The 26,685-nt window shown below is 46.0% G+C and overlaps 12 protein-coding genes across 12 annotated transcripts; 5 read left to right on the plus strand and 7 right to left on the minus strand.

Moving 5' to 3' along the window:
* Positions 1-783: 783 nt before the first annotated feature.
* On the plus strand, positions 784-2,027 carry I302_105804 (uncharacterized protein; the record flags this gene model as incomplete). Its single annotated transcript, XM_019191555.1, has 2 exons — positions 784-852; positions 1,002-2,027. 2 exons carry the CDS (start codon positions 784-786, stop codon positions 2,025-2,027), a joined length of 1,095 nt encoding a protein of 364 aa, XP_019046185.1.
* Positions 2,028-2,463: 436 nt separating this feature from the next.
* Positions 2,464-2,896, plus strand: I302_105805 (uncharacterized protein; the record flags this gene model as incomplete). The annotated part of the gene is made up of 2 exons (XM_019191556.1): positions 2,464-2,553; positions 2,606-2,896. The coding sequence occupies 2 exons, from the start codon at positions 2,464-2,466 to the stop codon at positions 2,894-2,896; spliced, it is 381 nt and encodes a 126-aa protein (XP_019046186.1).
* Positions 2,897-3,037: 141 nt separating this feature from the next.
* Positions 3,038-4,141, plus strand: I302_105806 (uncharacterized protein; the record flags this gene model as incomplete). The annotated part of the gene is made up of 1 exon (XM_019191557.1): positions 3,038-4,141. The coding sequence occupies one exon, from the start codon at positions 3,038-3,040 to the stop codon at positions 4,139-4,141; it is 1,104 nt and encodes a 367-aa protein (XP_019046187.1).
* A 1,776-nt stretch (positions 4,142-5,917) lies between these two features.
* On the plus strand, positions 5,918-6,599 carry I302_105807 (uncharacterized protein; the record flags this gene model as incomplete). The annotated part of the gene is made up of 4 exons (XM_065870147.1): positions 5,918-6,018; positions 6,136-6,264; positions 6,347-6,413; positions 6,534-6,599. The coding sequence occupies 4 exons, from the start codon at positions 5,918-5,920 to the stop codon at positions 6,597-6,599; spliced, it is 363 nt and encodes a 120-aa protein (XP_065726219.1).
* Positions 6,600-7,059: 460 nt separating this feature from the next.
* Positions 7,060-8,838, minus strand: I302_105808 (uncharacterized protein; the record flags this gene model as incomplete). Its single annotated transcript, XM_019191559.1, has 8 exons — positions 7,060-7,303; positions 7,387-7,465; positions 7,526-7,579; positions 7,645-7,771; positions 7,873-8,253; positions 8,333-8,465; positions 8,557-8,699; positions 8,788-8,838. The coding sequence occupies 8 exons, from the start codon at positions 8,836-8,838 to the stop codon at positions 7,060-7,062; spliced, it is 1,212 nt and encodes a 403-aa protein (XP_019046189.1).
* A 407-nt stretch (positions 8,839-9,245) lies between these two features.
* Positions 9,246-12,289, minus strand: I302_105809 (uncharacterized protein; the record flags this gene model as incomplete). Its single annotated transcript, XM_065870148.1, has 13 exons — positions 9,246-9,290; positions 9,391-9,427; positions 9,513-9,659; positions 9,745-9,837; positions 9,894-10,118; positions 10,194-10,436; positions 10,506-10,618; positions 10,678-10,724; positions 10,776-10,891; positions 10,959-11,075; positions 11,136-11,280; positions 11,356-12,025; positions 12,119-12,289. The coding sequence occupies 13 exons, from the start codon at positions 12,287-12,289 to the stop codon at positions 9,246-9,248; spliced, it is 2,169 nt and encodes a 722-aa protein (XP_065726220.1).
* A 739-nt stretch (positions 12,290-13,028) lies between these two features.
* Positions 13,029-14,752, minus strand: I302_105810 (uncharacterized protein; the record flags this gene model as incomplete). Its single annotated transcript, XM_019191561.2, has 3 exons — positions 13,029-14,429; positions 14,498-14,514; positions 14,725-14,752. 3 exons carry the CDS (start codon positions 14,750-14,752, stop codon positions 13,029-13,031), a joined length of 1,446 nt encoding a protein of 481 aa, XP_019046191.2.
* An 89-nt stretch (positions 14,753-14,841) lies between these two features.
* Positions 14,842-16,956, minus strand: I302_105811 (uncharacterized protein; the record flags this gene model as incomplete). Its single annotated transcript, XM_019191562.1, has 8 exons — positions 14,842-15,246; positions 15,327-15,403; positions 15,478-15,560; positions 15,644-15,865; positions 15,923-15,975; positions 16,097-16,265; positions 16,384-16,419; positions 16,547-16,956. 8 exons carry the CDS (start codon positions 16,954-16,956, stop codon positions 14,842-14,844), a joined length of 1,455 nt encoding a protein of 484 aa, XP_019046192.1.
* Positions 16,957-17,432: 476 nt separating this feature from the next.
* On the minus strand, positions 17,433-19,358 carry I302_105812 (uncharacterized protein; the record flags this gene model as incomplete). Its single annotated transcript, XM_019191563.1, has 4 exons — positions 17,433-18,479; positions 18,574-18,755; positions 18,842-19,171; positions 19,235-19,358. 4 exons carry the CDS (start codon positions 19,356-19,358, stop codon positions 17,433-17,435), a joined length of 1,683 nt encoding a protein of 560 aa, XP_019046193.1.
* Positions 19,359-21,252: 1,894 nt separating this feature from the next.
* I302_105813 (uncharacterized protein) lies at positions 21,253-22,370 on the minus strand (the record flags this gene model as incomplete). Its single annotated transcript, XM_019191565.1, has 6 exons — positions 21,253-21,382; positions 21,445-21,534; positions 21,760-21,846; positions 21,988-22,077; positions 22,190-22,261; positions 22,363-22,370. The coding sequence occupies 6 exons, from the start codon at positions 22,368-22,370 to the stop codon at positions 21,253-21,255; spliced, it is 477 nt and encodes a 158-aa protein (XP_019046195.1).
* Positions 22,371-23,390: 1,020 nt separating this feature from the next.
* I302_105814 (uncharacterized protein) lies at positions 23,391-25,154 on the minus strand (the record flags this gene model as incomplete). The annotated part of the gene is made up of 1 exon (XM_019191566.1): positions 23,391-25,154. One exon carries the CDS (start codon positions 25,152-25,154, stop codon positions 23,391-23,393), a length of 1,764 nt encoding a protein of 587 aa, XP_019046196.1.
* Positions 25,155-25,590: 436 nt separating this feature from the next.
* On the plus strand, positions 25,591-26,581 carry I302_105815 (uncharacterized protein; the record flags this gene model as incomplete). Its single annotated transcript, XM_019191567.1, has 4 exons — positions 25,591-25,670; positions 25,779-25,868; positions 25,960-26,176; positions 26,312-26,581. 4 exons carry the CDS (start codon positions 25,591-25,593, stop codon positions 26,579-26,581), a joined length of 657 nt encoding a protein of 218 aa, XP_019046197.1.
* Between the last annotated feature and the right edge of the window lie 104 nt (positions 26,582-26,685).

Consider the following 26,685-nt stretch of genomic DNA (forward strand, 5'->3'; position numbering starts at 1 on the left):
ACAGTATATTGTATACCTCATGAAGTTTGGAATGATTTCGAAAATGCCACCATAAAGGCTTGTCTTTCAGCCAGGAATGAACATGATCTTTTGCAGCAGCAAACAGATTGAAATTTTCCATTCGATCTGTTGTGAAAGGCGTAATCACCCTCTTGCACAATTCACAGCAGCATCAGTGTAGATGCATGTGAGTTGTTACAAGAAGAAGGGAACCTGTGTGTCGCCATGGTGCAGACAATTCAGGTTTTCAAGGTTCTGAGCTGATTGGCTTTCCATCCTATCCGCTCGAGAGCTTTGGTACAAACTCACGGTCATAGAAGCTAGCCTCAGCGGCACAGCTAGCCCTCCCCTTCATCCAGCACCAATTCCATGCATGGTTCCAGCTCACAATCGCTCACAATGGGGTGTAGAAGACAGGCCCCTATGGTGACGAAACAAGAATCGTACCAAACTTTATGAGGTATATCAATACAATAGTATCACTGTCTGTGCAACTGCCAGATGATATGAAACGCACAGACACGATCTATATCCCTAATGATGAGTCTGTGCGCAAATGCGTTATAACTGATCGACAAATGCCTTGATCGCCCAATCTCCCATAGAACGGTACACTTCACGAATGAGATCCATCTTTCCCCACCAGCTATGCGTATATAGAGGTTCCCTTCGGGGACAATCTTCCTTCTCTTCCTTTTCCTCTTTTTCCTTCTTTCTCATTTCTGTTGCATTTATCACATATCATCCTGTTCAACTCCATTTTCGACAGCCTGTAAAGTAAACATGAGGAATCCCAACGCTTTCCCCTGTCACCCTCCAAGCAAAGCGGGGCCTAAGATTGCCGGTACCATGGTGAGTTTATGCTCTTCCTTTCTCCTTCTTCCTCTCGCTCATTCTGGTATCCTACCACCTTATCCTATCGTGGTGATACGACCCTCTCAGAGCTTGCCGAGCTGCCATCAAAGTTATGTTGAGATGCTGATCACATCATCGTACACCAGGAATTAAGCACCCTCATCGTTTCCTTCGCCGACACACCCACTCAAGCTACCTTGATGAGGGTATCTGCGTCCTTCCACCATATCACTGCTCCCTTCCTCTACCGAAATGTCACCCTCGATAGACGATCATCGTATAAATTCTTCAGAGGTTGTTCCGACGACATCGACACTATCGAAAGAAAGCTCGGTTATTGTCAACTCACCAAGACCCTTACCTTCATAGATGTCCCTTCCTCTACATTCTACCTTTACGCAAGACACTTGTATGAAGGGCTTGATGGAATGGATGTAACACCTTTCATCTTTCCCAAGGCAAGCAAGGTGATTTGTAGCCCAAGTATGATCACTGAATTGGCGGATTATAAAGACAGATACAACATCTCACACCCTTTCCTCGAGATTTTCCCGCAGTTGATCCAACCTCGTCAAATGTGTCTTACTTATCCTATTTTCACCTCGATGAGCTCCGAAGACTACATGGTAGATAGGCTGAAGAAACATCATGGGTATTTGCGTGAGAGATGCGCCGATAGGGAAAAGGAATTGTTTCGAGACTTCAAGGATGGTTTGATCCCCAAACAAATAACAGAGGTATACTCGATCTTCAAGCGCACCTTGTACTCTTTGACAATCCACCAAGTCGGCTCTGATTTCAAGCTACCTACCGATCTCCCAATGATGAAGATATACTTCAGATCGTGTGATTGTGGTGGGATAGGATTTGGCGATAAACCTGAAGGATGCTACTCCCATACGAAGAATCCGGAAAGAAAAGAACAGATCTTAGCTTTGGCTTCTGGAATGGTGCAAGATCGTGCTATGAGAGTTATCAAGGGGCTGAGATCTTTCAAGCAACGAGTCAAGCTGATCAATCCTGTTTTGTGGAAAGATGGTAAGAAAGACAGGGAGTCTTTCGAGGATTGGTTATGTGCTTCTGATAGAGGATGGAGGAACGAGAATATCAAGCTGGAGGGATGGACAGAATCTGAGGTCTGTGCATGCTGTCAAACCAAAGAGGGGATCTAGTATGATCATAGCTGTGAGTTGGTCGATCTACGAGATGAATACGAGCGCCGTTGACAAGATGGGGTTTGAGCTTACAGCATCAAGTGTAACCTGAATATTTGATGTCCCATTCTCAAAGCTGTGTATACCATCAAGATTGGTTGTACCACAAGATACTGAAACATGAATGCTGTACTTTATATACCAATCTGATCTGCTGTATTACTATTAAAATAAATATGCATGCTATGTAGTATAAGTGACATCGTCGACAAGACTATACCGTGATCACGGCTATTCCCTCCACTTGCAATGTCCACCACCCAACCTAAAAATCGCCACTCCGACTGATATACACACACTGTTTTTTTGAAAATTCGGTACAACCATGATCTTTCTTTTCCTTGTTCACCTTAATGATTGACGTTACGTATATTGATATCCCCATATGAGAGAAATGACAGTCACAGACTTCTCAAACACCCCATTCACCTTCCGGTATCCTGTCCCTCCCCGCCCCCATCACATCAATCAAGTTGATCATCCAGTGAGTCCATGTGGATTGACATCGAGGTTTTTGGGCTGACGTGATATTCAAGTGTCCCTTGGAAATACCCAAAGAAGAACTCGTCAACCATTTCGACGACCTCAGGATCTCATTCAAACCTTTCAATGTGTCGCGGAAACGACGAGAAGATGGATCGAGCTTAATCACCACCGCAGCAGCCTTTCCGCCTATCAGAAAGACGACACAACGAACACTCATCAAGACGAAACGGAAATCCACACCCAAATTTTCCTCGGCAATATCCTTTCCCTCGGAGATATTGGAGATTATCGTGATATACTCTGATGGACAAACCAAAGGTAGATTGATGTCTGTCTCCTAAGAACTATACGGTATCACTGCGCCTTCCCTATACGAAAAAGTAATAATTACCAAACGCAACGCCTCAGATCTCTTCAGAGGCATCACCAGATCCGCTCCGACATATATCAAGAGGAAGTCTCAACCTTCCTGGACCTCACACATGGTCATACATCAAGCAATAAAAGCTATTCCTCATCCCCATCAACCGGCCGTTCTCCTATGGCCCGATGTTCCCCTCGATTCAGAGGAAGAGGACGAAAACCATATACACCAGGTCAACCTTGTTGAAATTCTCATCAAGGATTCTCCAGCTAGCAACAAACTCGGTATTTCCCTTTCTTCTCATTCAGATACGAAGGAACCCGAGAAGAAATATACCTTCTACCCTACCCTCGAATCGCATCACCGCAAAGCAATCTTGCTATCCCATATCAAAACCCTGGTCATCTCTTCAACCTTTTCCAAAGCACTATGTCAAGACATAAATTTATGGAGTAAACGTATTGGTGCTAGTCCAGGCCTCACTCCCACCAAAACTCTTCTACCCAAGTTCGAAAAGTTGACGATTAGTGGTGAGATGGTCACACAAATGATGGATTATCAAGATAGACATCTTGGCCAACCTCATCCCATACTAGACTTCCTCAAGACGGTTGGAAAGCCTAAACATCTCTGTATAAACCTTCCAGTGCTCACCATCGATGACAGACAGAACTACATCAGCTCAAGAATACTATTGGACAGGATATATCTAGATGGGATTACTTGGAAAGAAAAGATCTACCAAGTTTCAACAAGATTCAGATCTTTCGCCAATACGAGAAAGTATGAGGAGCTTCGACATATCCTCAAATGCTTCAACACCTCCGATATCGGCACATTGACGATCCACAATTTCGGGAACGGGGATTTACTGACCTCCTTTACCAATACTAGAATATTCACTCACAAATGTCAATGTTATGATAAGCAGACGCCCGAGCTGGGGTGCTTCGATCATGTCACTCAAGCAACAAGGATGAAGCAGCTCACCAAGCTTGCCGCCGCGATCACCCCCCTCAAACCCGGTAACAGCGAACCACGACGGGTTGCGATCATCGCTGGTAATTTCAGCCATACGAAAGTCGGGTGGTTCAGAATTCTTAAGAGCAAGATACCGAAGCTTGAGGCGGAGAAATTCAGACTATCTGGCTTGCAGGAAGCGGAACCATGTCAATGCTGTGGAACCAAAGAAGGGGTAAAAGGCGATTCTGGATTGGCCTAACGAAGGTACGTGTGGTCCATTTTCTCTTCCTAAAACGCGTTGTGAATGGTGTCGCTGATGATTTCTGGAACTCGCGAACCTTTCTGCAGGCTTTGAAGGGTACGAAGATGATGTACGAGAAAGAGGATTGTCAATGTCATTTCTGTGATGCAGATGGTCGAATCGAACTTTGTAAATGTCCCGCATAGGTGTATTTCATGTTGGAAAATAGAAAATAGCTCTTAACATTTTTGTACCATTTTTTCCAGGTCGCTTCCGAGAGAGTTGTCATTTCGTTCATGACCATCTGTTCTTCTTATCCTTCATATGATCGTGTAGAATTCCTTGATTCGCATTCGCATTCTCCCCATTGGCATGTCCATCAGTAATGCCACAACCATAGCTGATTCCCAATGCGACGATTTGATCCCGCTCGATCACTTCTGTGGATGAAAAGAAAATCTTTTGGACGCAAACAGATATCTCGGTTTTATCTCTCCTCTCTTTCTTCTTCTTCTTTCTTCTCTTTCATGCAACTTAGGTCCAGAAATCTACTGTATCACTTTCAACTTCTACAGTTGGTACGTATCAACAGTTGGACCGACGTTGCTAGATATCAGTCCTTGTTTGAGGGTCGTCAGTGGACTCTTACCTTGACTTCCCATAGTTTGGACAAACATTTATTCGATAGACCCATTTACATGTATAACTCAATCTATACCTTCACTTTTCTCGACATATCAGAGTACATCTCAGGGTAATCGTCCCATACTACGAGTACGATGACATGTATAGGCCCTACAATGCCTCGTCTAGCGTGATGATCATCCTTTGTGAAGCGGAAGTAACTCCTCAAGCTGCTCTTTTGATACGTTAGAGAAGGGGTATCATCAAGGCCAGAACACGTACTGCTGATATCTCTAGTTCCTTCTTTTGTCAGCTGGCACTCCGCCTTATCAGTCACCCTCGCTTAGCTTTGATCATCGCTCTTTCATCTCCCGAACGAATCAAGTCCGCAAACTGCATGACTCGACAACCATCAACAGGGGGCTTCCAGACCTCATGTCGAAGTTCTACGTCTCCGAAGTGACAAAGAAGAAAAGAATTACAGTTGATGGTGATCGTGACAGTCTTGATTGGGGACTTCGCTACCTGAATAATCCGTCTGTGTAGAACCATCCTTTGCCCTTGGACCAATCCTTTTCAGCCGGTATGTCAATATGGGGATATGCAGTACAGGACGGAATTAGTTCGGTCAGCTTGAGAAAGGTTGTATCTGCATTGTATCGATGGGTGAGTAAGAAATTTCAAGTACCGCTTCGATCCTCTTCCTCAGCTCTCACCCCCCACTTCTTCCACTCCGAACTGTTCATCCCACTGCCTCGCCCTGCCTGTACGCCGTGTGATTATCGCCCTCGTCACCTTCATCGCGGACTGTGTTTGTAGTCGTTGGAAGTGATGTCCAGTGTACAGCATTTCGATGACTCACTGCTGAAAAGAAAAAAGAACTTGTGCGGACTCCTCAACGAAGAGGTGATTCAAAATCTAAAGTCTAAATCTCAGCTTTGTCGTTGAGTCACCCCCAAGAGTCATACTTAGATAAAGTCAAATCGACCCCGCTCTACTGACCTCATCAAGAAAAAGAGATAAAAGATAACCCTTACCGACACCATACCCACAAAGAAGCGAATATCCAAATTATCATATACCTACCTAATTACCCTCACTTCGAGATTATATCGCTCGAATACTCTTGATATACCTTGATCTTGAAAGTACTACTGATCCTTACATACCATGTTCAATTTCGGTTCGAACGGTGGAACCGTTCAGGTGGAAATGGCTCAGCTGAAAGCTGCACCGGTATTGAATCCGAACTATGGGATGGTAATAAAGTAGTGAGCCTCGCTCTCGTTGTTCAGATCGTACTCATCGCCAAAAATTGCCTTTCTCACTATTTCGTCTGTACATCACATACTGACCCATTTACTGACTATCTACCGTCACTGACATAGCCTGGATTGCCTGAATCGTCTGGCAGATTACCTTCTAAGTCGAGGAGCCACAGGTCTAGCACCGTGGTTGATGGAGGTACAGTGGTTATTGACTTCCTTGCAGAAAAGAACGTATCACAGAATGCCATTGTGAGTATCGAATGTCTCACCGTTACTCGCATGGTCAGGTCAAGAGCGCTCCGGTCCAAGCTGATATGTGACTTAATATCAGAACACCAGTCGAGAGAAGTTCGATCATATCGTTTGCATCTTACTGGCGCAGACGGACTGAAGCACCTGTAAGTAGTCCCCCTCCTCATTCAACCCGACCTACCGTGATCCCTTCCCCGTTTCACTGATTGTAGCTGCAAGATCCCGAAGCTATAGCCACATGATGCTGATCCAAACTTGCCATGTAGTACCTGATGGGCCGACCCGAAGCACAACTCGTCTTGATAGCATTGACAGAGTTTGCGATGCACTGATCATGATCAGCCGAAAACAGACCTCGAGATCGAAATTTGGAACTCAACGAAGTCAAGACAAAAACAAAAACAAGGGGTGTAAAGCCCCATGCTCTGCTGCATACATGGCTTGTCGATAGATCATAGATGCTTCGCTCGCTCGAGGATTCTTATACGCTTGTATACAACCCATAAAATGTAAAATGATTGACATTATCCTCTCCGAAACGGCGCAATGTCTGCACATCATGCGTGCACCGACGGATCTGAGCTTGATTATATGATATGATCTAGCATCTCATTTTGTACTGTATGTATGCGTATAGCAATCTATCAACTCATTCACGCTGCCCATCTCGGGCGGACAGCATTGGTCCCTATGTAAAGGGACTCGTATAGCTTAAAGGAATGTACCGAGTCTATAACAAGAAAAAGGGTGCATCAGTCCCATCATTTCTATACAGTATCCAATCGCATTATATTATACACGGGCATTTGAAGAAGAGGGAAGGGAAGTATACACTATCCCCACCAACACTGCCGATAATGCAACCACGATACCACTACCGATAACGGTGGAAGAAGACCATTGAGAAGATTTGGTTGTGGTCTTCTTCCGCAACTTCTTGGGTCTAGGTCTAGCCGCTGGAGTGGGTGGTATACGAGATAAAGGAGTGGAGAATGAACGGGAAGAAGAGGATAGTACTAACCCCATTTGTTTGAGACTGGACGAATGAATAATTAGCTTAAATCCAACATAGAGGGGGACTAGGGTAATAGGATATGATAGGATGGTTTGTGGACTTACCCTCGGATATAGAATGCGTCTAAAGCTTTTTCTACTTCTGCTTCGTTCCCTGCTGGTACGCCGTCAAGTGTGAATGTGGCTTTGATAGGGTATCATGAGCTTATACTCAATTCAGTTGAACTCAATGCTGACAACTCACCAGAAGTAGAAGATGATCCTTGATCAAGAGTCAAGGTCATTGTACCGTAGTGATCTATCATAGATCGCATCAGCTGAGATTTCGCTGACAAGACAAAGCTCGAGCGAGATTTAATTTACCAGATGGCCAGCTTGGACTTCGCACTTGCCAAGTCTGCACCAGTTTCTTGGGAGCTTCTACCGAGATTATCTTTCCTCTCACATTACCACCGAATAGTTCATAAGGTGCGTCGGGAGTGAGATTGATCTAGAAAGTAAGACACAGTTCAGCATCAGCTATCATCTTATCAAACGTCCACTCAAAATGAGAACAAGGAAGAATCATAGATGATTTATGATGTGACTCACCTTAGCGGCCGACCTACTCCACATAGGCACCTTATTCTCATCCGTCAACAGACCCCACAAATCATCCGCAGAAGCTTGCAAGTCCGCTTTCTGCTCGACCGTCACAGTCTTTCCTACGTCTTTCTTTGGCTCTTCAACCTTCTTCTCTACTTCTACTTGTTTGGCAGGTGGAGCTGGAGAATAGGATGAGGAGCCAGGTTGTGGAGTAGATGTACCTGATGGAGCAGGGGAGTCCTCTGCTGATGGGTTACCGTACGCTGCTAGAAGTTCAGCTCTGAAGGTGTTGAGTTTGGCAGCGAGGATAGGAGGGAAAGAGGATTTGATTTGGGACAATAATTCGGAGGAGGGGCCTGATGAGGAAGAGGTGATACGCCATTCAAACTGAGTTACATAGTCAGTATACTCTGGGTACACGAGCAATGGATGAGAGATTGCAAAAGTACATAGAACAGATACCCACAACGTAATCCGATAACCCATCAATAGCTTCATGGCTGACCTCGGGTATCTTCAAGGTTCCCTCCACATCTTTTCCGTCTTTAGCTTTACCGATCCATTTGGCTTCTACTTCGAGGTCGTAGATAGTGAGTAGCCTGTGAAGATACGATATGTCAGTATTGATCCATGGCCATTATTCCTCACGTAGTCCCACCCTGTAGACTGGTATTTCAGCATCGCACTCACTTTCCTTTACGTTGACCCAGGTCACAATCACCCGACACACTTGTGACCTCCGTAATCTCAGCAGAGGCAGGTCCATCTTCCACTTTTAGACCTGGTAAAGCTTTCTTGACCCAGTCATGAGCGAACGGAGCACAGTTCTTGTTCTATCGTTCAGGGTACAGAAGGTCAGTCGAAGCTATGACATTCTACCAAATCACAGCAGCCCAGAGAGAGCTGAGAAAGCGGACATACCCTCCAGTGGTAAGTTTGCTGGTACGCGGTCAAAGGCTTTGGTTCTCCCATTTTTGGTTTGAAGTGTGTGTCAGACTTGTATGCTGCTGTGAGTGGGGATGCTGGGATCTTTACGAAATGAAAAAGAGATATCTGATATCTCATGCAGCTCGAAATGGACTGGCTCAAAGTGGACGACTGATGATGACACATTCCAGAAAGATCCAGAGTCACGTGACCACTCATCGTCGGCGGTGGCATTTCTTCTGGTAGCGAGGACAAGCTTAACCTGGGCGAAGAACAACTGTAGGATACTCAAAGGGGAGTACGCTTCCTCTTTCAGAACTTCAGACACTTATGCAATGAAAGAATGCATCTGTTCTCAAACGCCTCCTTCCTACAACACGATGTCGGGATCATAAGTGACAGGGCTAGACACCCTTATCCTTCAAAGACCAGTTTCTATGCAGATAGCTAGCTCAGAATGCGGTTCGTCCAGTCTTAGTCTCGTTGAGTATTCCCGCCTAATAGCGGGTAGTAGCAGGACATCAGCTCAATACGAATAGTAACGATAACCGAATAGTAACGATAATGGTGATCTGGGTAAGAGGAGTGTACACTCACTTTCCCAAGCTTATCGATAAAATCAAGTAACATTGAACTGAAAAACGCAGTAACTTAGTAAATGCAAACATCCATTTCCACTCATTGATCAATGCAGTAGCCAAGATTAGCGTCAGACTCACTCGCATCCTGGATAAGCAATAAAACTCATCGAGAGAGGGTGCATCTCTTCTACGCCCGATACTAGAGACTTAAAAGGCACTTGACCGATCGGTACGACGTATTCGGGCGCACCGGAGATGGATGCAGGGGCGTATGCGAAGAGAGGGCTAAGACGAGACGAGACGAGACAAGACGGATCTATCAGTACTCAGAGTATAGAGGAGAGAAAACTTGCATAACACCAAGACTGACTTTCTTCGCCTGGGCATGAAGCTCTCACTGATATTGTTTAGTTTCTCCTCTCGGTATACTGGAAGTGTATCCAGGGGGAAGGGATCGACATAACTACATTGAAGACGTTTAGTAAAATCATCCTCCTTACGATATGGTGAATCACTAACATGTTGCTCGAACAGGTCTCTTCATCTCTACCGATCATTCCATTGAACCATTCGGCTGTTTTCTCCTGTCTCTCTTTCATCTTATCGAAATCTTCGTCGGTCCAAGGGTGGTCCTCGTACTCTCGCCATCGATCTTGAAACTTGGTCCCAACAGGTGGAAATCTACCTCCATTCTCTGATTTATACCATTGTACGATCTTCTCGGCAAGGTATTTCCATTGCCATCTGCAATGGGGGCATCCTGCCAGCTTCAACCATCTTTTTCCAGAGTAAGGGTGGAGTGGATGGTTCATGACTCACGCATACATCGTTTGACTGAACATATCCACAGTCATGAATCCCCCTGTATCTGGGTGTTTATGCGGATGATTGGCAGTCTGATTGATCATCTCCACTCTCATTCCCAGGGTTCTCTCAATATCCTGTAGTGTTTTCATAACGATTGATCGGATATTGTCTGGCATACCTGGGAAATCGTCCGAGGGAACCAGGAGAGTTTTGGGTAAGTGATTATGTCTTCGATTGGCTTGTGAATCCTCATACCTACACCAAAGCCAACAGGTCAATCTTCTACAGTACAGTAACTTATATAAGGGGGAAAGAATCGCTTACCAGACATCCAGGACTTTCTTGAACTTGGAGGGAGAACGAGTGAGTATACCGGCGGTATCTGTCCATTTGAGGAGCGGCACTACTCCATCGAGGCTGATTAAACCTTGTGAAGGCTGTACGCCAAGTCATACATCAGATATTGCTGGCTCGGGATCTCGTGGAAACCACAGACCTTATTACCGTACAGGCCAGCCACAGCGGCAGGTCCTCTGACAGAACCTTTGAGAAGATCAGCGGGATTGATTATTACAGAGCTTAGAGAAAACTTACCGCCTGTATCGGACCCGACGGTAAAATCCAGCCAATCGTATGCCGCCAAAGCACATGAAGAACCAGAAGAAGAAGAGCCATACGATTGATACAAATCGCCTCGAGGAGAGAACGGGCTGTTCGGATTGTCATGACATACGTTAAGCATCTGTCTCGTAGGTTCGTTGGATATTATGGACTCACTATAAATGATCATACGTCTCTTCAATCTTCGCAAACCCATCATGGTCATTGGCGAGCTGGACTTTACAATACACAAGTCGAGGAGATAGACTCACCACCATACCGCTACTTGCAAACCTACGTAAATCGACAGATCAGCATATGGACCATCTCAAGTGGCATTGCGAGTCCACTCACGCAACTGTTTTAGCTTTTCCCACTATTACGGCTCCTTCCGCCTCCAACTTCCTGATAGCAGAAGCAGTAGCATTCACTTCCCCTCTCCAAGCCAAATACGTCCTTGAGCCAGCAGAGGTTGGGATACCCTTGATATCGTATATATCTGAGCATCCTCCGCAAGTCAGCTGTACCGATCCTCTTTGCTCAATGTCTCAAACCGATTGAGGAGCCAACATACCCTTTACACCTGCTCTCTCTCCCGCTAAAGGCTTATTCGACCCTTTTGCATAAAGTCGAGAAGGTACAGGTATCATCTGATTCCCTTCTTTATCGACTTTACCCAATACCTTGTACGCCCCCTTACCATCATTCAGCGGGTAAATACCCGATGCAAACGTCCTGTAATAGTCTGTATATAATCTGTATACGGGGAACAATTCGATATGATCGTTATCATCACGGCCTGAGCTGGATCTAGCTATAAATGGTCCTGCAATGCCATCTTTGAGAGAATGGGGTGGGATAGTCTTGATATTCAGAGATGGTAAGCCTATCCCAGGAGCAGGCAGATTGATCGATAACCTCTCATCTAAAAGTAAAGTTTTCGTGTCCATCTCTCGCATCAGGTAGACAAGCGCAGACACCTCAATATTGTAGTTCACAATGCCGTCTTCAGGATGCAGGAGGACAGTCCCGAAGAAGGATCGGGTAAGTACGTCGTCCTCCCTCAAATACGACTCGACGAGTGGTTGAAGGTGCTGGACGGTGACTATTCCTTCGAAGGGTTTGGTGATTGGAATGACTACCAGCGGAGTGAATCTTTCTCCTAAAGCGAGGGGGATAGTGGTATGGAATGTATGGGAGGGATGATGGTACGGAGTGAAGTATTGAATATCGTCCAGGTCATACTGTCAATTCGAATCAGGATTAGTAATCCTTCCAATTCGGGACGGCAGTACTGTACGAGTATTGGCCAAATGAAATGAAATGGAGAGACATACGAATAACACCTTTTCAGTAGTAATGCCAATCCCACTTGTCTCTGCGTGGGGATTTGCCAGAGGCAAAGGGTTATCGCCGCTTTGCAAGACCATTTGACCAAGTGGGGTGGCAAATGTTGAATGAGCTACTATCAAGATGACAGAGCCGAGTAGAAGTAGCTTAAGCCACATGTTGATTGTTTTGTTTTGTTTTGGTATTCTTGGTTTGATGAATGTGATGGATTAACAGTCTATGGATGAAGGTTGTGGTTGGGATATTGGGCTGAGATGACTTCTTCAATGCGTTGAACGTTACATCTGCTCCTAAAGCTATAAGCATAACGATTCATTCAGCGAGGAAAGCCTCGGTATCAACGTCGAAAGGAAGGGTCAGTGATAGATCCTTTATGCACACGGACGTCACTGAAAAGGTTGTTTCTGACTCGTCACAGTATGTAGTTGAAAAGAAGTGTTTTGGAGGACTGTAGCTCACTTCCTGAATCAAGGAGAGGAAGATATGGTCAAGATTGCATGAATACAGGTGGTGGGCCCACTTACATGTCGCTGGGACGTTGACATTTATGCGTGAGTTCATTCGCAAGCCTTCGATGCGAGGTTCGTCAAGTGCACGCATTCAGAGATGGATGATTAGATGGCATAAAGTATTAAATACATGGGAGATACTTGAGATTACTGTATATAGGATATACACATCGGGTATAGAAAAACGGACATATAAGCTGACTATTAATATGATGAAGGACGAAACAATTTCTCAACGATAGGGAGCAACCGAGGTAAAAAGGTCGCCGTGATCTCCGATATGAGTGTCTACACTTCCCAGGCGGCACAACAGTCAGCAATCTGATCTTCATCTTCCGTGTGACAATGACAACAAGCAGGTGAGACGCACTCACTAGGGTACAAAAGCTCAGTGAATTCCTTCCTTGGTCGAACAACAGGGACATGGTGGAGCTTGAATCATCGCTGTGACCGATACTTGATGACCTTCTGAAGACTTATTGACCTTTTGGAAAATCGTGTTCCAAGATATGTCTGCCAGCTCAGCATCTGCCACGAATATGGTGATCTTGACAGGATCATTCACCCACAGGATCGACCTATTCAAAGACTTCATTTGGGCAGTTCTGGATGTCTTGTCCGTTCGCTGGTGGTTTTTATATCGCCTTTGACCAGAGAGCCACTCGTCAGGTGAGTATGGCGCAAGAAACAATATATCTGGAATGCTTGACATGAAGAGCAATGAGTCTGTGTAATTGTGGAATGTGACGACGGGACGATTAGGACGGTATGCAGTGATAAAGTAGTTGACAAAGTCGGGTATAATCCTAGTCACCATCTTTTTGAATCTGCTCTTGCAGGTTGAAGTGAAAGCCGACACGAGATCGAGGTTGTGGTCCGATATGTTACGATTTTTGAGGTAATTATCATGGTCGTCTGAACCGAATGAGGGTAAAGTGACACACATGTGCTCGAATCGGCCTAAAAGGGGAAGAGTTCGAAAGAATTGATCTCCGGAGCGTTCATTCATAGTAGTGATATGTCGATCATGCCAATCTGCCCAATCTTTGACACAGCTGCCGGTCACCAACAAGTTTCTGGCTTGAGGGAAAAGACGATGTTTGCCTCTCCTGTCCTTGCTTCTACTCCATCCCTGAAGATCCTGGCATAGTGCGGACGATATGCGGGCTGTCATGGTGATGGTTCGAGTGCATTTGAACAGTTCGAGTTTACGGGCTTCCGATGTATCAGTGGGATAAGCGTATTTGAGAGATTGACTATCTTCCTCCAAACTCCCATCTTCCTCATCTTCAAAGTCCATAGGAACCTCGGGCCAACTAAGTTTGATAGGTCTAGCTGCTTCACTTTCACTTCCGTTTGATCCATGATACGCGGCTGTGACTTTTGTCTTTCGATATCTTGTTGATCCCGGAAGACCAGTGAATAATCGTTCGGCATTGTTCTTGGTAATCACGATGTGACCATATAATCTGGGAGCGGCCAGTGTATAGGTAATCTTGCATACGCTCATAAGAGCGACGAGAGTGTTCTGATCAGCGAAGGAAACGATGAGTGATAGCATCTCGTTAGGAAGGTGGATTTGGGACAATGGAGGTGCGTCAACATTTCTGTTGGGGGTGAGCATCGTTGAGGTGGAGGAAGAAGCAGAGATCCTGGGGATGGTGCGAGTGCGAGTGGGACGTCGGAGCTTGTTGGTGTTGGTTTGAGCAGGTGGGGTCGAAGTGCTTGGTACTGGTACTGATCGATGAGAAATGCTGGCAGGAGGGAAGTTATGGTCGATCGTATCGTTCTATTGATGTGAGGGGGTCTCCCATTAGCGAACGCCCTCTCAGAGTCTAATTTCGGAATTGCACTTACCTTGATAAGATCCATCTCTGCAGTGGGAGTGCCGTGCTTGATTCTTGCGTCACTCGCACCGCAAAAAAGGGATACGATTTGGGGAAGACGTATGCTTGAGTGGGATGAATGAAGAGAAAAAGAGAGAGACACTGAGAGAGAAGAGAAGGAAAGAAGAAGAAAGTGACCGAAGCGGGGGAGTTTATATAATTGATATTTCAGTAATAGTGTACAGCGCACAGACCCACCCGCCATTGATAAAGGCGATCCGTGCATTGGGTGGGTGAATCAGAGTATGATCATTGTATGTTAAACACCAAAATAACCATGTCTATGCATATAAGTCACCTACAAATTCTAATACATCACTGTAATCTCTTCCCCTTCCTCTCGCTCAGCCCATTCAACGATCCAACGCCTTTCAACCCCAGCCCATACCCATACCCATACCCATTCCCATTGACCGTCCTCTCCCCGCTCCTATCCCTCGCCACAGCAATCTCAAGCCACTTCACTCCCTCCAGCGCATAGCTCGCAAGCCAGAATATCGGTAATCTAAACTCAATACCCTTTCGTCTCCTTAGTGTAGAGTGTGAGGAAGATGGATTAGGTTGATTAGCGAAGAAAGGGTCGTTCAATGACATCTCCCCCGAGATTGGAGAAGGAGGTAGAGAAGCGTGAGGCGAGGGTGTGGAGGGGAGTAGGACTGATGAGTTGGATGAAGATGAAGAAGGGGAGGGGGGTTTAGCTTGGATAGCTTGGAGGACAAACTATGCACAAAGATCATCAGCGTTGAAACCTCGTGTATCGCACAGGTGGTGTGAGGACAGTTGAAGGAGATGATACGTACGAAAGGGTAGATCAACGCGAATATAGCCATAGTCACCAGAGGTGGTCCGAAGGAAGTTAAAAACGTAGCTGCGAAGCCTGTGATAGTAATCGTCAGTTGTCAATGTTTATAGAGAGGTATACAAGGTATGTTAGGCTGAGGAATCATTCACCAAATCCAATCATATACGCCGTTCTATCCTGCATATATCTGATCCTATGATCCAAAGGCCAATGTTTCGAGGTGAAATTCCATCTACATTCGGTAACACACCCCATCAGCTTGCTTTGAGATTCAGTTGGGGATTTGAAGCTGAATGTGGATTACTCAAGACTTACTCAAAGCAATAATACGCATCAATCACACACATATACCCAAAGCTCGCCCACCTCCCAAAGAAGGGTATCAACCCTATCAACCTCGATATCAGGGTGAAATCGCTAATAAGCAAAATCCGAGTGATAGCTTGGAAAACTTTTGCGAACGGTGTTGATGTTGTCGTCGAGGATGAGGGAGTTGAGGAGGTCGGGGTGGATACGGGAGAGGGTTGGAATCGGTGTCTGAGGAGAAGTACATGTTAGACTTTGTATTTTGATGAAAATACAGTATATACTCACGAGGGATGTAAGATTGCCTGAGCTCTTTTCGAGATTGAAGGACCCCATGAGGCCTGAAGATGAATACGTGAAATCAGCATCTCATCACATGCTCTGTCTAATCAAGATGACGAAGTAGCACGAAGCAATCATCTCTTACACTCTCAACCATCCCAGGACAATCGCCTAACTCACATTGATCCAGAAACAAACGAAAAACACAGGCCAGCTCAACAAAAGATTATACCACATCCCCCATTTCTTCGTTTTACTCTCCATAAGCTCCGATACAGGGTGAACGAGGAACGGAGAGAAGAGGAGTGAGCCGAGGGACAGAGAGATGAGGGAGAGGATGTTGATGAGGCTATGAGTGGAGAATCACGTAGTTCAGCTGCAATCACCTTGTAGCAAAATAGGGAAAGCAGTGTTTCGGTCTCACAGGAAGAGAGGGCATAGATTCGGAGATGGAAATTAGGACTCACGTAGATTTCAGTACCAGCGTTCTCAGCTCTCTATCGCTATATACCCACACGATCCCACCAAAGTCAGCATATCAGTTCCCACAGCGCAGATTTCGATAGATACACGATATATAGCTTTCAAGAGACAAATTCGGGAACGACCAAACCAAATGACCCGACCCACCTCCAGACCAACTCCCAACTCCTCTCCAACCTCACCGCATCCCTCACCCCCATACCCAGATGCTCAAGTACCCCTCTAACCCTCATTCCAATATACCTCCCATCCGTCCATTCACCCCCTCCTCCAGCATTATACTGCCCATCTAACGAAGGCGAGTTCAACCCTCCAGCTCCAAAGGAGGAAGAATACGAATTGATCCCGCCCAGATTCAAGGGGGAAGCTTGGGGTATACTATACCTCGGGACGTTCCTATTTCCATTATTCGAAGGGTAAAGATTGGCAGATTGTCTTCGAAGGGGTGTGTAGGCTTTGTTCGTTGTTCCACCTGAGATTAAGGAAGAGGGGGGAGCGGGAGGGGTGGGGGATGAGGAGGAGATTGAAGATGGTGCACCTGGTCTTCTGTGGAGCATTCTTGCGCAAGTTCTATCTCGAGTAGTTTGGTTTGCTCTATGTTGACTGTTGACTATGGGACGAGCGTATATGTATAAAAGAATGAAGTGTGAGTATCTCTGGTCGCAGGTGAGATACGAGATTCGTTATCACCATATCACGTTCGATCAATCTAATCTCGGTCCCACGCGTAATCAACTGTCAACGCGTCACACAATTGTAAATGCCATCAAGTATATCATACATTCATATCATTCGATACTTACTGGACTCCCTCGCAAGATACAACCCAAACATAGACCATAAAATCGAAAAGAGGTGAATAGAACTACACACCCAACGAAGATACACACATACACACAGACATACACATGGATCATTCGAACAGATAAACCCTCTTTCTTTTCTTTTTTTCTCTTATTTGGTTTTGATATAATTTTTCAATTTCCTCCTTTCAATAGAACTCGACAGACCAAGATCTCTGCAATCCAATAACCTAGTTCGCACTATCCAGCCCCACCCAACTACCTTCCAACCCACTCCCATTCCCCGACTCATCACCATTCCCACTGGAATTGCTAGTTGTATGAATGGAGCTAATCAAATCATCGTTTCCCTCGTGATCGCTACTATTCGCCGAAGCAGTAGTAGGTGTTCTAGGCAGGTTCTTCTCCGATCCTGATCCTACTCCGCCGAAGGCAGATTCCTTGGGAGAGAGCAAAGTCGAAGTTGACATGGGGTTGATCGGACCAGTAATGGAAGTTGGTAAGATAGCCGAGCTAGACCAACTTACCAACCTATTTAACAAGATTGGAGGGAGGTTAAGGTGATTAATGAAGAAGGGGGAGAACGATTTGGAACCGATAAACCAACTTTCATTGTTCCTGAATACCTTTCCTCTAAGTGACGGTGGATTGAACGAAGGGAACTTGATGATTCTCAATAACTTCTTTTCAAACTTGTCGTAACTCCTCACTTTGGTTCCTAATCCAACTACACCAAGGATATTACCGTATAGATTCGAAATGGACCCAAAGAGGTAATCCCGAATCACAGAGATCTTCCCGCTTGTCGAATGATTGTTCATCAGTTGTTCTTTGGCGGCTTGTCGTCGAGTGAGATGTTTACCTCCACTCAAAATCGCAGGTAAAGTAGGCAAGTCCACATCGCCCACATACACCGATACGATCCTCGCCCCAGACGACGCTGCTAGGTTCCTGCCTAGTAGGTGGTGATTGAGGGTTAACACCTGACTGGCGAATGTATCGGGCGTAGTGACTACCGAGCCGGATGGGTAAAAGTTGATTAAAGTTGGTGTAGTTCCGTCAGAGTTGGGCGAAAGAAGGGTGGGTAGGGCTGGAAGAGAGCCCGGTTGACTTGGTGGAGATGGATTCAGGGGGTATAGGGAGAGGAAAGAGTGGATGTGGGGTAGTTGTTCTGGTGAGGGGTTGTAGGGATCTCCAGAAGGGTATTTGCCAGATACTGGGAATCGCAGGGTGAGGGTGGCAAGTAATGATCGATGGAAGGGGGGGAATGTTGTGGTCTAAGGGTACCGCAATGTCATATCATATCAGCTTCAATCTTTCATCTCTTGAGGCCGATGGGTAGAAGGTACAAGGATGCGAGAGAGAACTCACATCATCTGGATCATAGATCAACACCCTCAACGCAGACTTCTCTTCCAACCCGCTCAATCTCCTTTCAAGTTGATCGGCATCTTTCGATTTAGGTACAGCGACGAGTACAATGTATCCTGCTCTGAGCAAGCTCGCAGCGAGAGGTATAAGGAGGGGCGGCATAGGTGACGGGGCGAGGATGACTGGACCATATCACTTGATCAGCTTGTTTACCCCATATCGATCTCCGATTCAGCTGAAATTAGAGGAAGGAAAGTGTCACACCCACCAATAGCCTCCTTCAACATCCCATCCTCGACTATCCCTTTCACCCCGAACCTTCTTCTCACCCTCAAATCATTTTTCAGATTTCGTAGGTTGTTCGAGTACTTGTAGATAGTCAGACCGGTCAATCCCAGCCCTACTGAAAGTGCCGCACTAAACAAGTACGGATGATCTCTAACCAATCTCTCGGATCGGCAATAGGCAGATTTGAGACCCGTCGTGGGGATGAGCGAGGGAGGTGCAGGAGGTGGAGGTGGGGGTGCAGCTTCTTTACCTCCAAAGGGCGGGAAGGGGATGGAGATGGATGGTGGACCGTGGATGTTTAGCGTTTCGACTGCAGTTCATATAAGCGGTCGTCCATGAACAAGGAAGAGATGAGTTTAAGCATGGTACGTACATAGCTCGTTGGTGACTTTCTCCATTGTTTCCAACATCTTATAAGGCAGTTCATGGAGATTATTGGGTACTTGATTATCTAGCCATTCTTCGAGCTGGTCAAGGAACGATAGATCGTCCGGCATGGTGGGAATGTCTGGCTTGGTGGGTTGTACGTTTAATATTCTTTCGGTATTGAAGTAGAAGGGTGCTGTTGAGCTGTCCACTTATTCTATACCTCTTGATTATATACCTTGTACAATATCCATTCGAAAGGTGACAAGCACACGGTGGACAGTCGGCAATGAAGATAGATGGAGATGCAGTGACGAAGTGGTGAAGCTAGAGAAGAACAAAGTGAGTAAGTGATGATGATACACTGCCGGCACGCACACCAGATCCCAAGCTTACTTCGGCGATACCCGGTTATTGTTGTTGCTGTCCCCACCAGATCTATCTGCTGAACTATGCCACATCATGGCATATTGGCATTTTATCAAGGTCTAGCGGATTTGATCCCGCTCTGCTGTTGCCTCCTTGTTCTGTTTTCTTCGATTTTGACCGTTGTTCAAGGTGGATGGAATGATGGATATCGTTGTCAAAGATCAAGTCAAGCACAGTAAACTATAGGACATCGAACAAGACCAAGCGCACCTCATCAGCCAAAATGCCATTCTCAGACGAAACTAAAGATAGAGTCAACGCTGCTGTCAAGTAAGTACCTACCGCCCCTTTCCCTACATACCACTGACATCTTGCTGATACGTCTCATCTCATAGTGTCGGCAAGGTCAGTCCACATCTCCACATATCGATACCATCCCCATCTCCACCGAGGAATTTCAATTTGTCGAAGCGAACGGGGTATCCCATCTGCACAAGCCACAATCAATGCTAATGCGTTACTCGTCATAGAACATCCTCACAGTAGCTTGGATCCCAATGATCATCTACATAGGGTACCGAAACTCATCCCCTCAACCATCTTTGATCAAGTGAGTTAGCTTTCGAGTCACTAGCGATGGCTCATTCGCTGACACTTTGTTTGTTTTAGGTTGATCACCCCATTGGCGTAAGAAGTTCTAATGAAGGAATAAAGGTGAGTTCACGGATCAACCTTTGATCCTAGAAGAATCTGTCACTGATCAGAAGTATAGGTGTAGCTGTATTATCACTTCTCATGCATTCTCATAAACACAATCCTCGATTGGTGCTACAACCATACACAGCATTGTACTGACATTCCAACCTCCTCGATTCACAATGACCCATCGTCTCTTACAATCCTCATTCAAAGTCTCAGAATTTTCATATGTGTCAGGTGTGGGAGAACGAACAGCATCAAGTCACGAGTGAATTGGATTGTAGCAGAGGAATCATCGATCCCCGATCCATAACCTTGGCCATCAATTTCAACAGCCAAATCCTTGACGAGTATCCTAACCTAGATTTAAAAACGGAGACGATTGTATCCCTTTCCCCTAATCTATCACTCCTCACTCCAAAATTCCTTCACATCTCGTTGCATCCAATCGTTCACCCCTCTCCATCCTCGAGGCATGTTTGCCCACTTGACTCTGTCATTCTGAATCAGCGATGATGTCAACAACCCGAGGATCAGCGTCATCTCCCCATCCCATCTCTCCGATTCTTCGGAACGATAGGCTGGAAAGAGACGTCTGTATTTACCCTATCACCCTTATTTAGGGTGGTATGGGCAACAATGAAGATCACGGGAGGCCCGGCTGAGCTGATTCGTTGTTTCATCATATCATCTTTCTTTCTCGAATCCTTCATCCTATGCTGCTTCCCAAAATCACCGAGATTTTGTAAAACAAGTCTCAATGTGATACCTGGTCGTATTCGCGGTGCATCGTGATGAGACATCATATATTATGCATGAAACTATGTCTCATCTGTGAGAATTCAAAGTGCTTGTTCGCTATCTACAACAATCAAACATCAAACATAAATTCCACCTCTCCATTCTGTTATCTAACTAGAACTCGAATGAACTACGATCCCAAACAGTGTATACTGCTCATCTGAACCGTGCTCGTGATTTAGGAAGAGCACTTCTCGCAAGAGCAGCCTTCACAGGCGCATTTGCCAGGAGGACAGGTGCATGAGTCGCCGCATCTACCACGAGGGGAAGTATCAGCTCAACACATCTGTTAAATCAACAGAACAAGATCAGGTGTAAATGTGCGAAGTGAATGAGAAGTGGACTCACGAGCATCCCTTGGACTCGTCCTTCTTGGCCTTGGCGGGACAGTTTTCACAAGCGCATTGACCAGGTGGGCAAGTACAGGTCTCACCGCATCTACACCAACGCGAGGTCAGCATTGGTTCAAGGGGTTTAGCAACTCTCGCTACACCTCACCCCTCGCCTCAGTCACCACATCGAGATCAGATAGTTCTGGCAGCAGAACACCACCACTATCTCTCCCACAACGCCGCACACCTGCACATCATCGTCATCGTCATTCACCCCCATTCTCACCCCTCTCTCGGAGTAGGAAAAAGGGAGAACAGCTACAGTACTCACCCGCAGGATTTCTCCTTGTTCTTGTTGGAGTTGGGGCACGATCCGCACTCGCATTTGCCAGGAGCGCATTTACATTCTGGTTGGCAGCTGGACCCACCCACAAGATATCAACCAGTCAGCCCTTATTCTCTGGTGCTTTGAGATGTATTCATGAAAGAGAAGAAGTGGAGATCCGTGAGATGTATGAGATGGTGAGTTGGGGAGATGAGTGAGATGAGAATGACTCACGTGCATCCCTTCTCCTCCTTTTGGTGGACGGGACATCCAGGACAAGTGCAAGTTCCGGGAGCACATTTACACTCGTGGTCTTTTTGACAACTAGAGGTCAGAGCGTGAGGTCAGCCATGACCTTCTCCTTTTAGCGATTCGAGGACGACGGGTGGTGATGGAGTGACGTGAAGAGGTGGGATGAGCAGGAAGACAAACTTACGTGCAGATGGAGCTGGGATTCTTGGAGCTGCAAGAGCATGAAGCTGAAGAAGCGGCGGTGGGAGGGACGGCTCTGTATCGTGATTGACAGGAGATTAGCTCGGAACGCCGAGTAAGAGACGAGAGATTAAAGAGGCTCGACCACTTTGAAGAGGTGTGTGGTGATATACTCACGAAGACATGTTTGATGAGGGATTTGGTATGTTGATTAACTGAGTGGATGTCGGTTGTATAGTAATTGAATGGATGAGAGAGAGAAGAGTTGAATGCAAAGTTTATGAAGCGTTGGAGTATGGTAGTGGTATTTATACGTTTAACTTTTGATTCGATTTGAGGCATTTACGCGGTAAGTCTTGGCTATAGTGGCAAGACTTGGAGTGACGTACTACGAATTACTTCCGAAATAGGAAAAAAGATATAGGATCTATAACGATTGGATTATGGATGCGCATAACTCGCTCAGCAAAGTATCAATCCGCAAAACACACTCATCTCATAAAGGTATGCATGTGATCAAAGGATCTATCTGCCTTTGTTCAACGCATGATACGATTCGAATCGAGTAGATATTCACATCCCGCATAATTGCCTCTGAGAATGGCCGTTCGGAAAGGTCCTTGGATGATGTAAAGCTGCTTGAGATGTCACACCCTTTGTACAAGGACGTGGACTGTATACAAACATGAGCTTGTTCCTCGTTGTCATGGAGATGCATCCAGAGGGTACCAATACGATATATTGTATCATCTGGCCACGCTTAAACAGCTCATTTCAACAAGCGCTGAGAGTCAAGTTGAAAGCTCAAAAGACAAGTAATACAGCGTTCAGTCAATACCCTTAGCCGATACCATTCCTCCTCCCCTCGTACCCATTCGTCGTTGTCAATCTCGACATTTGAGGTCTACGCTCGAACTACTGAAGGTACATGGTACATGATGCATGACGCTTTTCCTGTATACAACAATCGACTGTGTTCTTTATTTACCAATTGTTTACTTGTATCTCCATATACATATGATCGCAATGTCACCGTCTCTCGTGCGTACTTCACACATAACAGGCTCCTCGTCCCTTGCTTTCGAAGAACCCAATCGTTTTGACGGATGATATTCCGAGAGTGAGCTGTAGCATGCGATTCTCAGCCACAATCCATCACTCCTGAGTGGGCGAGATGAGCAAGTACTTACTCCCTTTCGTCCTGATCACTTCCTACCCTTCATCCCAAATTTCTTCACAGCCGAACCAAGATCACCTCCTATAGTCCCACAACATTCACATCTCACTTCCTTATCATCCTTATCCGCCTCTTTCAACTGTACCTTCGATCTGATTATATCATAATCTTCCTCATCACGTTTGTTGAATGGATAGATTGTTCCGAGTGCATCAACTAGATCGCTCCACCACTCTCGATCATTGTTCGTGATATTCGGGAAGATCACTTGGGTGTCCTTCATCTTCCTCGACAACCTATCAGGGATTGTTGCATCTACGTCCGTTCTCAATTCGTCCCCGCCTTTATCTTCGATATCCTCTTGCTCCTCCAATCCCGATCCGAATCCGTCTTCACCGCCCATAATCATCCTCATCTGATTATGATTGTCAATCATCAGCTGATTCAATCGGGCTTGTTCCTCTGAAATTGGTGATTCTCTACTCTTCAGGCTCGTGGCCTCCAGAAGTCTTCGAGTAAGCTTCATGCGCTCTTTCGTCAATTCGTCACTTCGTACTGACATCAGATCAAGAGTTTTCCCCGATAACAGACCTTGGATAATCCATCGTAATTGGCCATATCTATCCTCCAGATCAGGGGTCTGGAAGGGGTAGTCGCGTTTCTGTATCGCAGGTTGGTATTCAATTGGGAAAGTGAAAAAGATCTTATCCGGCTCATTGCCAAACGGGATCACTCCGGTGGTCACATTGCGGATTATGAAATTTGATATCTCCTCTTTTCCGTCAAGCCCTCTCAGAGCTCCAAACCCCTCAAATCCACCTCCATCTGCTACGGTCCTCAAGAACTGGGTTTGCTGGACTCGAGGTAAGAATTTTCGAATGTGGAACTCATCGGGAATCTGAGCAGTGATATCCTTGACCATCCATCCGAATCTATCTTCCCATCGCTTCTTGACATCAGGCTTGAGGTTCTTTCTTGATATGCTTGTAGCTTTGCAGCGCTCTTCAAGAAAATTACGATGATCTTCTTGGGTATATTGAGGAAGGGTAATACACAGATGCTTTGGTCGACCAATGATCTTGACAAGCAAGGTGAATGGGTCATCGACGAGTTTACATTTACATAGATCCTCCAGATGGTCAAGGTCGAGTTTGATTAAATACTTCATGTGTTCCGCAGTGATAAGTCGATCTTGTCGATTCGCCCATTGTTTGACAGCGGTACCAGTGATAATGATTCTCTCCAGATTCGGGAACATGACGAATCCTTCGTCGACTGACTTTTGTTGTTGGGCATACTCAATTAATGCCTTGGATAACCACGTAGGGGGTCTACATCCCATCTTGAGGGAGGTGGTATATCTGAATAAATCCAGTTTCCTCTCTTCGCTCTTCGCATCCGGGATATAATTTGACTTCTTCGAATTGATCTTCTTGATCTTGGTATTAGGTGCTTCAGCTTCATCCTCTGATATCAAAGCTACATCAGGCCATACCTCTTTCTCCTTCTTCGTCCCCTCCTTCTTCTTACTTCCCTTTCCTTCTTCTCTCTGATCACCTTGAACCTTTGCTGGCAGGGGAAGACCAGTAAATACCAAAGGAGCATTATGATCATCTATTTCGATGGATCGATATAGTAGTGGAGACGTTATGGCGTATACCGTCCAAGACACCCTCATCAGAGGCAGGAGGGTAGGTGAGTAGCAGAAGAGGGCGATTCGAAGGATGATATCGTTGGGTATATGGATGTCTGGTCGAATTCGACCTGGTCGAGGGCGGAGTCGCATTGGCATTGTTGAGATTTACAAGGTTCAGGAGAATGAGCTTATCTATGAGAACAGTAGTACCTGAGAAGGGGTGGGATTTGCCTTGCTTGATGTATGTGTTGTAAGATGAGGAGAGGATGGAAAGATATCGTCAGCTTTGATGGCTTGAATGGTCGAGTGACTGGGTGAACACGAACAGTGGAGGTCTGAGCGTAACATTACGTACTGATAAGCGCAATCCTTATTTCATACCCTCATTTAATTGCTCCTAGCGCCACCTGACGATCACTCTTTCTGGTTCAGTATGACGTAGATGATGACACCCAAAACTCAAAACTCAGTCAGGAGGTGAAAGTGAAAGTGATATATCATTCACGAGTACATGTTGAATCATTCATATACATCAACATCATTCTATACAGCAATATCATCTACCTCATATACCAACACTAAACCCATCACCATGTCCACCCCTACACCAGAAGCTTCAGGCGTAAGACAACGAGCCAACAAGTTGGAAAAGGAAGATGAGACCAAGAACCCGTGAGTGTGGTGTGCTCATGGCCACCAACAGCACTATCAGAAGCAGTTGAGGTCTAATGGCATGTATAACTTGTTAGTATCTGAGCTGACCATCCTTGTGCATCACAGCGCCTCCCTCTCCACCAACCCGACTAAGAAAGTCCCCCGAAACAAACCTCACGTGAAACCTCCTTTTATCGACATGTCAATGAACAAGTTGTACGTCCATTTTACTCCGGTTCACCACCTACCTACTCTTAGCTATGAGCTCAAAATACTAACAGTGGTACTCTCCCATTGACGACTACAGCCTGACCTACCTCGTGCTCTCCCTCTTCCTCGTCCTGGCATTCTATATCTGGCGATTCGTAGCCTGGGCTCACCAGGTCGGAGGATACTGGGCAGTCATCACTGGTAATCACGTAACACCCGTATCGGACGCTGCGGCCAGTGCAGCCAGTGCAGCGAGCAGTATCTCCAGTGCGGCGGATAAGGCTACTACGTCGGTGAATCCCAAGTCTATTGTGGTGAGTTGGTGCTTCATTCTACTCCTACTCAATCCCCCTTCAAATAAGGTTTGACCCTACATCATCTCTACCTCACCTGAATGCAATTACACATTAATAACCGTGCTGAATTCTGACCCACCCACTCACCCAAAGCCAAAACCAACCCAACCAGGCCAACCAGAAGACGACATCCAATCCCAGATCTACCACCTCGCCAATTCCCTCGGAATCAAGCCCGCCGAACTTTCCGCTGCCATCCGACCACTGATTGACCCCTCGGTCCCTGATCCAGCTGAGAAGGCTAAGCAGGAGGTAGAGCTTCTGAAAGCTCAGGTGGAAGCTAAGGCTACGGCCCACGAGGCGGAGGCGAAGCAGACTGAGGGTGGGGTTTTGGATATGCTTGGTGAGGCGCTGTTGGATTAGTGGTTTACCAGGTGCGAGATCAAGAGAGGAGGGGAAGGAGGTGACGGGAGGATCTGAGCACGAGACATAGGGGGATCAAGGGAGTGACAGAATGGGAGATGATA

Source organism: Kwoniella bestiolae, chromosome 4 (assembly GCF_000512585.2).
Source record: "Kwoniella bestiolae CBS 10118 chromosome 4, complete sequence".
NCBI classification, from domain to species: Eukaryota; Fungi; Basidiomycota; class Tremellomycetes; order Tremellales; family Cryptococcaceae; genus Kwoniella; species Kwoniella bestiolae.